Source organism: Nicotiana sylvestris, chromosome 4 (assembly GCF_000393655.2).
Source record: "Nicotiana sylvestris chromosome 4, ASM39365v2, whole genome shotgun sequence".
Taxonomy (NCBI): domain Eukaryota; kingdom Viridiplantae; phylum Streptophyta; class Magnoliopsida; order Solanales; family Solanaceae; genus Nicotiana; species Nicotiana sylvestris.
In genome coordinates this window covers 61,129,818-61,143,678 of record NC_091060.1, presented here as the reverse complement: position 1 = coordinate 61,143,678, position 13,861 = coordinate 61,129,818, and the positions used below count along the sequence as shown (strand labels likewise).

The following is a 13,861-nucleotide window of genomic DNA, read 5'->3' as shown; positions in this document are numbered from 1 at the left end:
TTTGGATACTACAGAAGATTTCATGGAAACATCCTGTAGAAAATGTGCTGGGTGCACTGAGTCTTCTGAAAGAGTAACTGTATCGTTGGAGGGAATGTGCTTGTCTGCCTGCTGTAGCTTACTCTTTTTTGGAGTTAGTTTTTTGTTTGCAAGTAACCATTATTAGAGTCCCGTTAGAACTAAAATTTGGTCTCTCCCTCTTCCTGCCAAATTAGGAGTAACGCCTTTTAAAACCCCCGGTGATCAGTTTCTCAGACATTACTATTTCTCTCAAACCCTAAGCAAGAATCAAGAAATAATTCTCTCTTTCCCTTCATAGATTTTCCTCTCTTATCGCCATGCCTAAAACTTGCCAAACCCCTTCTAAAGAAAAATCAACATCCAAGACTAAAGCCAAATCTAAGAACATGAACCCTAAATCAAAGAAAATTATCAAACCTTCAAGTGAACCCGCACCCATACCTACTCCTTTTCCAATGATATCTTCCACTATACCTACACCATTATTCCCTGTTCCTGCTGCTCTCACCATCCCCACCTCTATTGGGCTTTCGCTTTCAAAACCAACAACTAATGCATCTGTGCCTACTTCAAAAAATAAGTCAACCAAGATCAAGGCTACTCAAAGAAAATCTATTAAGAGTGACAAGGTAGTGCCTGATGCTGCTGCTAAAGTAGATATAGTGGTTAAGGAAGCTGTGGTTCAGGCGGAATTAGTCCCAGTTATTACAAGTTAGGTAAAATTCCCTCCCTCAAAATTAGATATTTTGGTATTTGCTATAGATGTTGCATCCTTAGATACTGTCCCCTTCACAAGTGATAAACCACAAGTTGAGGAACCCACTGTGAAAAAGAATGAGGCATCTCTGAAGAAAGGGGCAGATACTACTACTGTTTTGCCTATGGTTTAGAGCATCTGATGGTCTTTCTTTCAGTTGGATGGAGGATGAGGGGGATAATATAGGTAAAAAAGAATAAGGGGTAGTGGGCAGTCATGAGCGACATCCTACTCAGGACATTGCTAATGAAGAGAAAAAAGTGAGAATGAGGGAGATTTTGGTGAAGAGAAGGAGAGCGAGATAGAAGATAGGATAGATGAACAAGTGGATGACTCTATAGAAGAAGAAAAGAACAGTGAAGAAGAGGGTGAGTCTGAGAGTGAAGGTGGAGATCAAGAAAAGGCAAGCGAGAATGAAGGAGATGATGAAGAAAGTGAGGAAGATAATGAGAATAGGGGTGGGGAATAGAAGGATCTATGACTATTGGGAACACTGTCATAGCCCCTTCAGAAGAAGCTAGTAGAGAGAAAATGACTGAAGAACCTGGGCTCTTGTTAACTCCTTTCACAAGAGATGAGAAAGTTAGTAGTGATGAAGATAACTTGCCCTTGTCTGAAGTAGGGAAGAAACCCATAAATATTCCTATGAAAGCAACAGTCTGCCATCCCTACAACGAAAGACGTGGCTCGTCATGCCAAGACTCCTCTCACAAGGAGTAAAAGAAAGGTTGTTGATAAATAATCATTAAGGAGTCTATAGGTGCCAAGAAGTCAAGGAAGCGCATTTCAGTAGTGGAACCTGTAGTTGAGTTGGATGGAGAAGATGAGTCTAATTCTACTCTGCCAGAAAGGTCAACAACACAAAAGAGAAAGGTTGTCAAATCTACAAAAACTGCTACCCCATCTGCAAAGGCTAGTAGAGGAAAGAAGAGAAAAAGTGTGACAGCTATGGTTGATAAACTCATTGAGTTCAGGATTAGAAAAATTCTTAATGGAAAGATTATTGCAAACACTGATGAATAAAGGGATGGCTCAAATGGTTGAAAAACTTAAGCTAAAGGGATGTAAACACATGTTTGTTAAGGCTTTCCCTCATGTGTGTGTGCCTACTGTGCTGGAGTTCTATGCAAACTTCCAATTCGATAGAAAGGTGGTCAAGAGTAAGGTATGGGGGTTTAAGGTGGAGTTTGATGTTGAGGAGCTGTGGATGCTTCTGAATATTTCTTATTTAGATTTTGACAATTACTTGAAGAAAGGTGGCCAGCCATAGACAATAATGTGGACATAAGAATTGTGGTCACAAGGAAGTTCTCTCAAAAGTTTGAACTGGATTCTCCCCAGAAGGTGTACAAGACTGATATGACCCCCTTCCATAAGTTCTTGTTTCACTTTGTCAATTCATGCATTCTGCATAGGTCTGAGAGAAGGCATGAGGCTACCCTGTTAGACATGGTTGTGATAGAACTACTTGACACTGGTAGAACTATCAATCTCCCTAGCCCGATGATTCTACATATGGCAAGAACTGCAGACACTTCCAAGCCTAAGCATGTTATGCCTTATGTCTTCATGTTGACTGAGTTGTTTGATTAGCTCAACATTGCCTTGCACGAGCTTAAGTATGGAAATCATAACGATGCCTTGGATGTTGTTACGCTCAAGCAGTGTGGTTGTGAGAAGATCAAGGCTAGAGGCCCAACAGGTTCTTCTATTCTACTTGGAAGCAGCAGGGCAACAGAGTTCACTAAGAGGTTGGAGTCGGTTATTGAGGAGAATGCCAAGCTTTGAGAAGACAACGATGATTTGAGGAAAGAAACCAAGAAGCTTAGGGAAGAGCTAAGAAGGGATAGGGAAGATCATGCCCAAAAGATTTCCACCCTTGTGAAAGAATTGACCCCATCTACCTCTCATCCATGAACTTGTTCCTTCCCCAGAGTCCTGAGTTTCTTTTGTTATCATAGTGATGCTTTAGTTTCTGTCTTTTTCTGTTCTAGTCTGAGTATGTTGCTGAAGTCTTAGTTTAGTTTGTTCTAATGGTTTAACACAAGGCCGCAGGCTTATTTTTGGCGCTGCTACATGACTTCTCTTATAATATTTTAATGCTTCATAGTTGGTTAGTGTCACACCTCCTTTTTACCGCCCCGCGAGGGGTGAAGGGAGTTTTTTCCGATTAAAGGACAATCGAAACGGGATTTATTTATTTATTTCAGAGTTGCCACTTGGGAGATTTAGGGTGTCTCAAGTCACCAATTTTAATCCCGAATCGAGGAAAAGAATGACTCTGTATTACAGTCTGCGCACCAGAAATCCGGATAAGGAATTCTGTTAACCCGGGAGAAGGTGTTAGGCATTCTCGAGTTCCGTGGTTCTAGCACGGTCTCTCAACTGTCATATTTGGCTTAAATATATGATTTTTATACAATTATGAGCTCATGTGCAATTTTTATCTTTTTACCGCTTTTATTATTGTTATTATTATTTTTACCAGAATGTGAACATTGTTTAAAACATGTCTTTGGATTACATCACATGAAATGCTCCCGCAATCCGGAACACATTTTTATTCAATGTTTTGGGATTTGGATTTGGGTTGCATGAAATACGCACCCGAGTTTAAGAAGATAATATTATTAAATACGCGCCTAAAGCGACTAGCGTATCATTATTTTGGGTAGGGCCGAGAAATTTGCTAAACGGCTCCTCCCGAATTCTAAGCAATTAAATGTACATTTATTGAGGGCCCCGCAATCTATACATTTTATTAAGCGAGACTCATCTCATTTATTTTAAATGGACAAATCTTAAAGCGACTACATTTTTCTATAAAAATTAGTCTCTAAAATAAAGAAAGAAAATCCTAATTAATTACTAGCTTTTATTTTATTTATTTAAGAAAACATGATATACTAATTGCTAGATTAATACAAATATTGATGAAAATGAATTTTATTTAAAAAATAAATAAAAAAAATCGAAATTATAAATAAAATAAAAATTTGACAACTAATATTCAAAAGAATCAAATACAAAACTCGGCATTGTTATAAAAAATACTATTAAGATTAATTATTCACAACCATTTGAAACTAGATTTTTACCATAATTACTAAATCTTTTTAGAAAGTTTTTTAGACTTAAACGAAGTTTCTAATCTTGCATGAACTCAAATGCCTTAATGCCTAACTTTCGAAAATTAATTCAAATTCATGCCTTAACTAAATTTAGCTACTTATTCATGATTAACCTACTGTTGATAATTTTGAAACCTTCATAACTAGTGAATTAACCCGTTTTGCCAAACCGATTCATTAAAGACTAACTTATGTTATTTTTTTCTTATTTCAATTATTATTCAGTAATACATGAAATAGTTTAAATACAATCGATAAAAGGAAATAAAAATGATATTAAAACTTCAAAATTTCATTCTTCATATGTATTCATGCTTTCCACATTATTAGCTTTGCAATAGCTAGTATTACAGTCGTGTACCTGGTATTGGAAACCAAAGAAGATGAGAATCAGCAGCAGTAATAACAATACAGCACAACAACAACAGTCCAACAGCAGTAACAACCCAGGAACAGAGTTTGCAAACCAGTGGAGCAATAATCCCAAAAAACAAAAGCTTCAAGCTTTGATGAAACAACAACAATTAATGCTGATTTCAAACAATGAAAGAAAGCAGAAGATTTTTTTTAGTTTTTTTTTATTTGAAAGTTTTAATATTTTTCGGAATTTTTCTTTCTCTCTTCAATATTCAGCTCTTTTTTTTCTCTTATTCTCTGTTATTCTCCTTATCTCCGTCCTATAAATCAGTTTCAAGACTTCTATATATATCCATCCCATAAATCTTTTAATCAATTAAAATCAACCCATTTTCTCTACCAAACCCATTATCTTCCCACTCATCCCCATTACATTAAATAAATATATCACACCACCCCATTATATTTTGTCCCCCATGCCTAACATAAACAAATACAAGATTCCCCCACACTAAAATTTGTCTTGTCCCCCCTTTATATTAAATAACTATATCACAACCCACCCCATTTCATTTTGTCCCCCATGCTTCACATAAAAAATTACAAAATGTACAATTCCTAAACTACCCCTCCGACCTTATTGCAATTACTATTTTACCCCTGAACGTACTACAAATTACCAAACTACCCCATCAGCTATAACAATCAATTAATCAAACTTAACCAAAATATAGACAATATGATCAATTTCTAACAATGTTTAAACAACAAATCACATGAACATGATTTCTTCAATATTTCAACAACAAATCACATGAACATGATTTCTTCAACATTTCAACAACAAATCACATGAACACAAATTGAACAACAAAGAACAACTAAAATTTGATTGAACAATATTTTAGCAACAAACAAACCTATTTTCAGATTCAACAACAACAACAACAAACAAGTATATTCAGATTTCTAAATTCAATAATATTGAACTTAAAATCAACTCTAACAACATTACAACAAACAATTCCTATATTAAACTTAAACAAGATTATGGAACAAATTCAAGAAATAATCATAAATGATAAACAAGAAATAAGAAAATCAAACTATACAAATTTCGGATTCAAGATCAATCAAACAAAGTATGAACATGAATGAAAAGATTCAACCACAATAACAAACTTTATTCAAATTTCGAATTGAACTTAAACAAAACAAATAAACATATTCAAATCACTAATCTTCAAATAATCAATTAATCTTTCTTAATTAAATCCAACAAAAAAATATAACAAAGATACATGATCATGAATGAAATCTATATTAAACAAACAACGGATTCAAGCGATTTAAACTAAATCTAACAATATTAAACCTAAACTAACAATTCCTTTTTTGCAAAAATTAAATTAACATGAAATAAACTGAAAATCAATTAATTAAATTTTCATTTGAATCTGAAAATTAAACCAACCAAACATATAAACAAACTAAAAAAAATTATTTCAATGATGAACAAACAAAACAAGAATTGAATCATTTATCGATTTTGGATCCGAAAAATATCAAACAAATTACGGGCAAAAAATGAAACTCAAAAACCCACTAACCGGATCGAAACAATGACGAACTTGAACGGAAACAAATCTGCCCGGAAACAAATATCGCACCAAAATCATTTGACGCCGAAGACGATCACGAACGGACAAACGAAGAGCTTGAAGGAGAGGTAGCAGACAACCGTGGAAGCGATGCCGGACGGGGCAGCAGCAACGCAAAACGTGAGCAGAAGTAGATGCTGGACGAAGCAGTCACGCAACATCATGAAGTGAGGAAGAAGAAGAAGCAACGATCAACGTGAACTTGAAGAAGAAGAAACACTCGCGATCTTGAAGAAGAAGAAGAAACACGGGCGGCGGGTGTGTGTGTGTTGTGTTGCCGTGGTTGTGTGTGTGTATGTGAAGGAGAAGAGGTGGGGGAAGGGCAGCCATGGATGGGGTGTTTGGATGATTGAAGAAGAAGAAGAAAAGAGAGAAAGAGAAAGGGGGGGGGGGCGGATGAGAGAGAGGGATTTTTTAGGGTTTTCTTCCTTTTGTTTTGTTTTGTTTTGTTTTGCTTTGTTTTTTTTTTGAAATGCAAGATAGGGGGTGTTGGGTTATGGACCGGGTTGACCCGGTTTGAAATGGACTGGGTCGTTTGGGAAGATTGGGCCATTTTTTGGGCCTGTGGCTTGAAATCGAAGAAGAGGCCCAATTCCGACTTTCTTTATATTTTCGCTCTCTTTTCTTCTTTTTATTTCTCTAAAACTAAATTATAAAAATACTTAAATTATTATTAAGAACTAAATTAAGTTATAAAAGCGCAAATTAACTCCCAATAACAATTAACGCACAATTAAGTAATAATTAAGCATAAAATTGTATATTTGGACATTAAATGCTAAAAATGCAAACGATGCCTATTTTTGTAATTTTTAATTTTTGTAAAACAAATTTAATTACTAACAATTGTAGAATTAAATCCTACATGCAAAATGCGACATATTTTTGTATTTTTTATTAATTTAGCAAATAAACATGCACAGACAAATACAAATAATTATTCAAAATATCACAAAATTGCACACCAAGGAAAATTATTTTATTTTTGAATTTTTGGGAGTAATTCTCATATTGGGCAAAAATCATGTGTTTACAGCTGCCCCTTTTTGCCCGAAGACACGAAGGGTTTTCGTGCAAAGATAAAGCGAGCGATTTTTGCCCATCCGAGTACTCCGTGTGAAGCATTTTTGAAAAAGATTTGACCGAACCTTTGTTTCAAAGGTTTCCTACATATCCTGGGCTAAACAGGAATCAGGTCAATGTAGTTCGGAAAGTTTTTGGTAGCTGGGACTACCGTGGGACTGCATTGTTACTGTTGTTGCATGCTATTACTACTGCTTACCGATTTCCTTGTTACACCTTGCTTAAAAGAAAACAAGAAGCTAGGATATACTGCAATTTTTCTTGTTGCCTTGCTTTCTTGTCTGCTTGCATTTTTTCCGGTGCTTTTCTTCCGATGCTTTTCTTCCTTTCAACACATGCACTTGAGTTTTTGCTGGGACCTCTTATTGCAACCTTCTGCTTCCTGATGCTGGGGATTTTTATTGTTTTCTGCTGGGGATTCCTGTTGTAACCCTCTGTTTTATTGTCCTGTGACTTGATCTTGAAATGTATGCCTCTGTTCGATGGGCGGGCTCCCAACTTTAATACTTGAAAATTAATGCTGAATGTGTTCCTCTGTTATATGGGCGGGCTCCCAACTTCAACACTTGAAATGAAAAGACTGAAATGTATGCCTCTGTTATCTGGGCGGGCTCCCAACTTCAACGCTTGAAATATAAAGACTGAAATGTATTCCTCTGTTCTATGGGCGGGCTCCCAACTTCAACACTTGAAATGAAAAGACTGAATGTATGCCTCTGTTATCTGGGCGGGCTCCTAACTTCAACGCTTGGAATGTAAAGACTGAAATATATGCCTCTGTTATCTGGGCGGGCTCCCAACTTCAATGCTTGAAATGAAAAGACTGAAATATATGCCTCTGTTCTATGGGCGGGCTCCCAACTTCAACAACAACTTTAAAAATAAACGCCATTCCTTTCTTCAGGCGGGCTCCTGACTTCAACCAATAAATCGCCATTCTGTTATTCAGGGGGCCTCCTGACTTCAACCAATACTTGAACTGTGTGTCTCTGTTCTTCAGGCGGACTCCTGATTGCTAAATTTAAAATTGAATGTCTCTATTCTCCAGGTGGACTCCTGACGTCAAACTTGAAAAGTATGTCTCTGTTCTCCAGGCAGACTACTAATTGCTAAATTTGAAATTGAATGTCTCTATTCTCCAGGCGGACTTCTGCTGTCAAACTTGAAAAGTATGTCTCTATTCTCCAGGTGGACTCCTGATTGCTAAATTTGAAATTGAATGTCTCTATTCTTCAGGCGGACTCCTGCTGTCAAACTTGAAAAGTATGTCTCTGTTCTCCAGGCGGACTCCTGATTGCTAAATTTAAAATTGAATGTCTCTATTCTCTAGGGGACTCCTGATTTCAACAACAACTTAGGAGGAAATGCCTCTCCTATGGGTAAAATAAACTTAGGAGGAAATGCCTCTCCTATGGGTAAGACTAAACTTAGGAGGAAATGCATCTCCTATGGGTGAAACTAAAACAAACTTAGGAGGAAATGCATCTCCTATGGGTGAAACTAAAACAAACTTAGGAGGAAATGCATCTCCTATGGGTAAAACTAAACGTAGGAGGAAATGCGTCTCCTATGGGTGAATCTAAACTTAGGAGGAAATGCATCTCCTATGATTCAAAGTAAACTTAGGAGGAAATGTGTCTCCTATGGGTAAAACTAAACTTAGGAGGAAATGCATCTCCTATGAGTCAAAGTAAACTTAGGAGGAAATGCGTCTCCTATGGGTAAAACTAAACTTAGGAGGAAATGCCTCTCCTATGGGTGAAAGTAAACTTAGGAGGAAATGCATCTCCTATGGGTGAAACTAAACAAACTTAGGAGGAAATGCATCTCCTATGGGTGAAACTTTAATGATTTCAAACTAGGAAGTGCGTCTCCTATTAATGAAATCTTCACTTAGGAAGTGCGTCTCCTATGCGTGAACCATTTCCTTCTTCCTGAATTATTTACTTACCTGTGTTGTCTTCCCTCGAAACTGCTGGGGATTATTTTGCTGGGGATGACTTTTCCTTTTCTTCCTTACCCACTCTGGGTTGCCCGAAACTCTGTCGAGGATGCTTCTACATCTCGATGATCCACTGGGGATAACACTGCTGTGGATAACTCTGCTGAGTAAATATGTTATCTTACTCCTTCCTAAACTACTTCCTTTTAAGTAGGATGTTTCATTCCTCTGCAAACTACTTCCCCCTTTTTCTTTTTCTTTTCTTTTTTTTTCCTCTTTTTTTCTTTTTTTTTCTTTTTTTTTTCTTTTTTTTTACATAGCTTCTTCCTTCGAAGACTACCTCCCTTACAACTCATTTTGCCTTTTCCCGGAACCGCTGAGGATACCGATTTTCACTAAACTTGTGTTGGACTCGTTGAGACTGTTGGGGATAACACTGTTGGGGAATTATTTACTTACCTGTTGGGGATAAAATGTTATCGACTGTGGATAACGCTGTCGAAGATAACACCACTGGGGGATTTTGATTCCTTCAAAACTAGTGCTTTACTCTTCGAAAGGCTGTTGGGAATGATACTGGCCTTTTGCTTTTCTGAGCACAAGCTTCATCCCTTTGTTCTGTCTGCTAGGGAACAACTTCCTCCATTGAAACTTATTATGTTGGGGGCAACACTGGTTCAGAGACCACTTCCCTTGAGACTGGTGTTATCTTTATTCTTCCTCGAATGGGTACCTGACTTCCAGAAAATTTTCTAAATGAAAGGAAAATTTTCTGCCCCAGTTTGACAGTCTCCCTTATGGCATGCATTTCTGTCATCAATGCCACTTCCTTTACCTGTTTCAAATCAAACAAAATTTGTTAGTTTAAAACGTGGTAGTTGGTTGTGATACTCCTACTGGGATGGCTTTTCCTTTTCTCCTTCCTTGCTCTGCGCTCCACAACTTGTTGGGGATGATATTATTTGTTGGGAATGATCCCTTTCTGTTGGGGATATCCCTCCTCTTTTGTGGCACAACTCGGAAACTGGCATTTCCCTGACCTTTTAGTCTCGCATGAATTTCTCCAAATCATGCTCACTGCTTTCCTTGCTTTGTTCATGGGCCTTGGCCTTGAGGTTTATAACCTTGGTTTTGGCAAGGATATCCCTCTTGACACTCGTCAATCCTTTTGTCAATTCCCTTTTGCTGGGGATATCTTTTTTGACACTGGCCTCGCGCTTGTTCCTTGCTGACTATACCACTTGGATGTACTAGTCAGATCTCATCTTGCATATTTGGAAAGCTGATGGCATATTTTGAAGTCAATTCACACTTGTTCTGACCAAACAGACTCTATTGGGGATTTTTCTATGAAAGGAAAAAGATAAAAGGGAACAGAATAAAAAGACAAAGGAAAAAATGACTCTTTAACAAAAGAATAAAAATCTATCAAATGCAGATACCGACTCTAATGGTCATGACATGCGCATGTGGCCTATCCTCTACCGCCAATCATCTTTCAAGTTCTTCAATTGGCAATTCCCCATCTGATTCTCAATCTTATTCGACTTGTAGTGCCCGAAGGGTTTTCACTATCAAGCCTCTCTCATTTTGGGTTTTTCTCTCAGCTTTCATCGCCTTATGGTGTCCGTGAAGATTTTCACCGATAAGACTCTCTCATTTGTATCACTTTCCAGCTGGGGATTTGGAGTGTTGCCGGTATGACTCTCTCTGCTGGAGATTAGAGTCCTTTCTGCTGTGGAACAGAATGTTATGTTCGCCGGTAAGACTCTCATTTGTCTGACTTGGCATCTTTTGAAGACTGGTCAGAAGGTCTTTCTTTGGACCGTAATGTGGGTTTTGGATAGGGCTAGAAAAAAAAGGGTATTAAAGGCTCAAAAATGCATTAATTCTGGGTTATTAGTTACAACTTTCGGAACTAGATTTATTTACCACAAACGCAACTTTTGCCCCAGTTTCTTGCTTGGGGATATTTTACTTGATTGATTTATATTTTTTCAAAACTATGACCGAGCCGTGAAGCGCCTACGTATCCTCTTTGAGGAATCAGGTCAAACGTAGTTCCCAATTCCTCTGTTTTCATTTGACTTTCTTTTGTTTTTTTATTGTTATCATTTTTCTCTTCTTTTTTTCGTTTTTTTTGATTTTTTTTTCTTTACCTTCCAGGCTCGTATTTCCTAGTCGTTGCTATTGATTCCGAACGAGGGGTATGAAAGAAAATAAATAAGGCTCAAAGGGGGGTAACGAAGGATAAAGTGTTTAGATAGCAGAACAAAATGCCTTCGTCATTCCAGTCTTCAAAACATGCCAAATGCAAACAACACAATTGATCATAGATTTATAGTCTCTTCCGATGGTGTTGGACTTGACAATTATGTTAAACACTTGCTTTTTCATTTGTCATTTCTAAAGCACCGTTGGGCGACACTCTCACTCTTATGAACGATCCTCATGCCAATTTGGCGAATCTTGCATTTAACGATTTTTGTTTATGTTTTACTTGCCCCAGTTCCACATGACTCGGGCTTCAAATAATCTCAAACCGTTCTTATTTCCTTTAAATGTTCTGATTGTCTTTCCGGGGTTTTATGATTAACTTTAAAGACTAGGCCCAAACTGTGTGCGCATGTCATGTCACTAGAATCGACGCTGACCAAAAATGATAAAAGGACTAAACAAAAAGATGACTGGAAACAATAAAAGACCGGCTTTTGTATTAGACTACCGACGAAATGGTTTGAATAATAAAACAAACAAAACAACCATAATAAAATCCTAACACAGCCTTGACAAAACTTAAACAAACTGATATGACAAACTGGAAAGATAAGAAGGTTTGACACAAGACAATATTCGGATTACAACCCTAAGAATAATCCGGACAACAGAAATGACAACAAAATAAGCCACCAAAAACTTCTCTCCTGCTAACCAAGGAACGGAGCGTCCTCCCATTTTATCAAAACTGACATCTCAGCCACTGAGCTTCGCATCAGTATTGCCCAGACCATTGCCAACTTTAATATCATCAACTTTAGTCAACAAGTCCCAATAGGATTCGAGTGCTTCTGTTATCAGGCCTGATCCCCGCAAAGTGTGCTTCTGGGTCTTGTATTTCCGGCTTACCACAAAACAACCACCTTAACTTTCTTTGTGATTCAAAGCGAAACAGATTAGAATGGACTCCGTCGGTCCCCATTATTAATAACAACTTTTCCTTTTTTTTTTTCATTTTTCATTTTTTTTCTTTTCTTTTTTCGATTTTTTTTTCTTCATTTTTTTTTCTTTTTTTTTTTCATTCTTTTTTTTTTCTCATTTTTTTGTTGTGATCGAATCTTATGGAGATTGCCTACGTATCATGACCCCGCATGAATCAGACCTTGCGTAGTTCGGACCAATAAAGATAAACAATACTCAACATTTTTTTAATTTTCATATTAAAACAAACTGGGTTTCAAAGGTTTAAAGATGACCTACAAACTTGAAAATCAAACAACCCGCATATTCTAATCAAAAGATTTACAAACTCAAAAACAAACGGCCAGCTTCCTTTCCCCGTTTGTCAAATGCAACCAAACGGCTATTTTTGCAAATGTGGCCCCTTCCAATTCTCACATGAATTTTGAGGCCGGGGAGGATTATTTTATGACACTTTACCAACTTGTCCATTCTTTTACGAAAATAACCTTTCGACAACTGAAAGATACTCCAAGGCTATTTCGGCAAGAACGGTTTAAGACGCGCCGAAGCTGGCTCGGCTTATTATGACAAAATTCAAACGGTATTCACCTGACCGCCGACTCTTTGTTTTTTTTTCTTTTCAAATTATAATAAAAACCTGGTGTTGCAAACACGGCCCTTCAGCGCCTCGGGGACGAAGATTTATAGGGCTGTGTGGGTCAACTAGACCAAAAATCCTAAACATGACCCAAAAGTGGCTGTTTATGCAAAGTCAGCCTTCCGGCGTCCCCTTCGGGAACATTCGGCTATGTTTTGATAAAACAGCGTCACCCGACTTCTTAGAAATTTGACATATATATTTTTGCTATTTTGTTTTTGTAAAAGGGGAAGTTGGACATCACCTGACTTATTTATGGCAAAATTAAAAATCTTGACATGTTTTTTTTGTTTTTTTTATTTGTTTTTGGCTTTTTTAGCAAAAGGGGGGGTTGGACCCGATGAGGTTTGCCTACGTATCTCACATCCGGTGAGAATCAAACCCGCGTAGTTCAGGCCAGATTGGATACGAGTGAGAAATAAAAAAAATAAATAATTCAGAGAAAACATATCTTTTTTTTCTTTTGCTTTTTCTTAAAAGGTGATGAAACATGTAAAATCTTTTGGATTTTCTTTTTTCCTTTTTTTTATTTTTGATTTTTCATAAATGATAAAAAGTGCAAAGAATTTTTTTTTGAATTTTTTTTTTAAATTTGTTTTTTAGATAAAAATGTAACAAAACATAATCGGGCCCTATTTGCTTTATCATTGATCCACCAAATGACCCTTTTACCCTTGAAGGAATGCAACATGTAGCACATAGGATGCATCAAGATGGTCTTTTTCATTTCAGGTTGCTAGCCCTAGACAGACCCAACCCCTGTGTTGAGTCCCCTAAGTCAAATACAACATGATGCAAATAATCGTTCCTACTAGGGATCCGGCATGAAGTCATGTTATTTTATGTTCAAAACTTGAGTCAGTGTTCTAGACTATGTACCCGAGCGGACAACTCGAGTCGAGGAGGGGGCAACTTACCGGGAACCAAAAGGCCATCCGGCTTCGTAACTTGTCCGACCTCTTTCTTATTTCAGGGTATGACACTAACAGAATAGGGAGTCTCAACCAGTAAGCACATCCCCGGAGGTGAAGAGAGAAGGGTGTCGGCACAGTTTATATACAGTTCAGATAA

At 37.3% G+C, this 13,861-nt stretch overlaps 1 protein-coding gene across 1 annotated transcript; it reads left to right on the top strand.

Annotated features, from left to right (window-relative positions):
* Nucleotides 1–338: 338 nt before the first annotated feature.
* On the top strand, nt 339–1,247 carry LOC104213331 (uncharacterized). The gene is made up of 3 exons (XM_070172928.1): nt 339–732; nt 799–905; nt 1,050–1,247. Exons 1-3 carry the CDS (start codon nt 339–341, stop codon nt 1,245–1,247), a joined length of 699 nt encoding a protein of 232 aa, XP_070029029.1.
* Nucleotides 1,248–13,861: the final 12,614 nt, after the last annotated feature.

Excerpts from the sequence above, each read along its gene's own strand:
- LOC104213331 (XM_070172928.1), top strand. The coding sequence starts at position 339 with ATGCCTAAAACTTGCCAAACCCCTTCTAAAGAAAAATCAACATCCAAG. Across the intron at positions 733-798 it reads ATTAGTCCCAGTTATTACAA|ATACTGTCCCCTTCACAAGT; the intron begins GTTAGGTAAAAT and ends TTGCATCCTTAG. Across the intron at positions 906-1,049 it reads CTACTACTGTTTTGCCTATG|GGAGATTTTGGTGAAGAGAA; the intron begins GTTTAGAGCATC and ends AGTGAGAATGAG.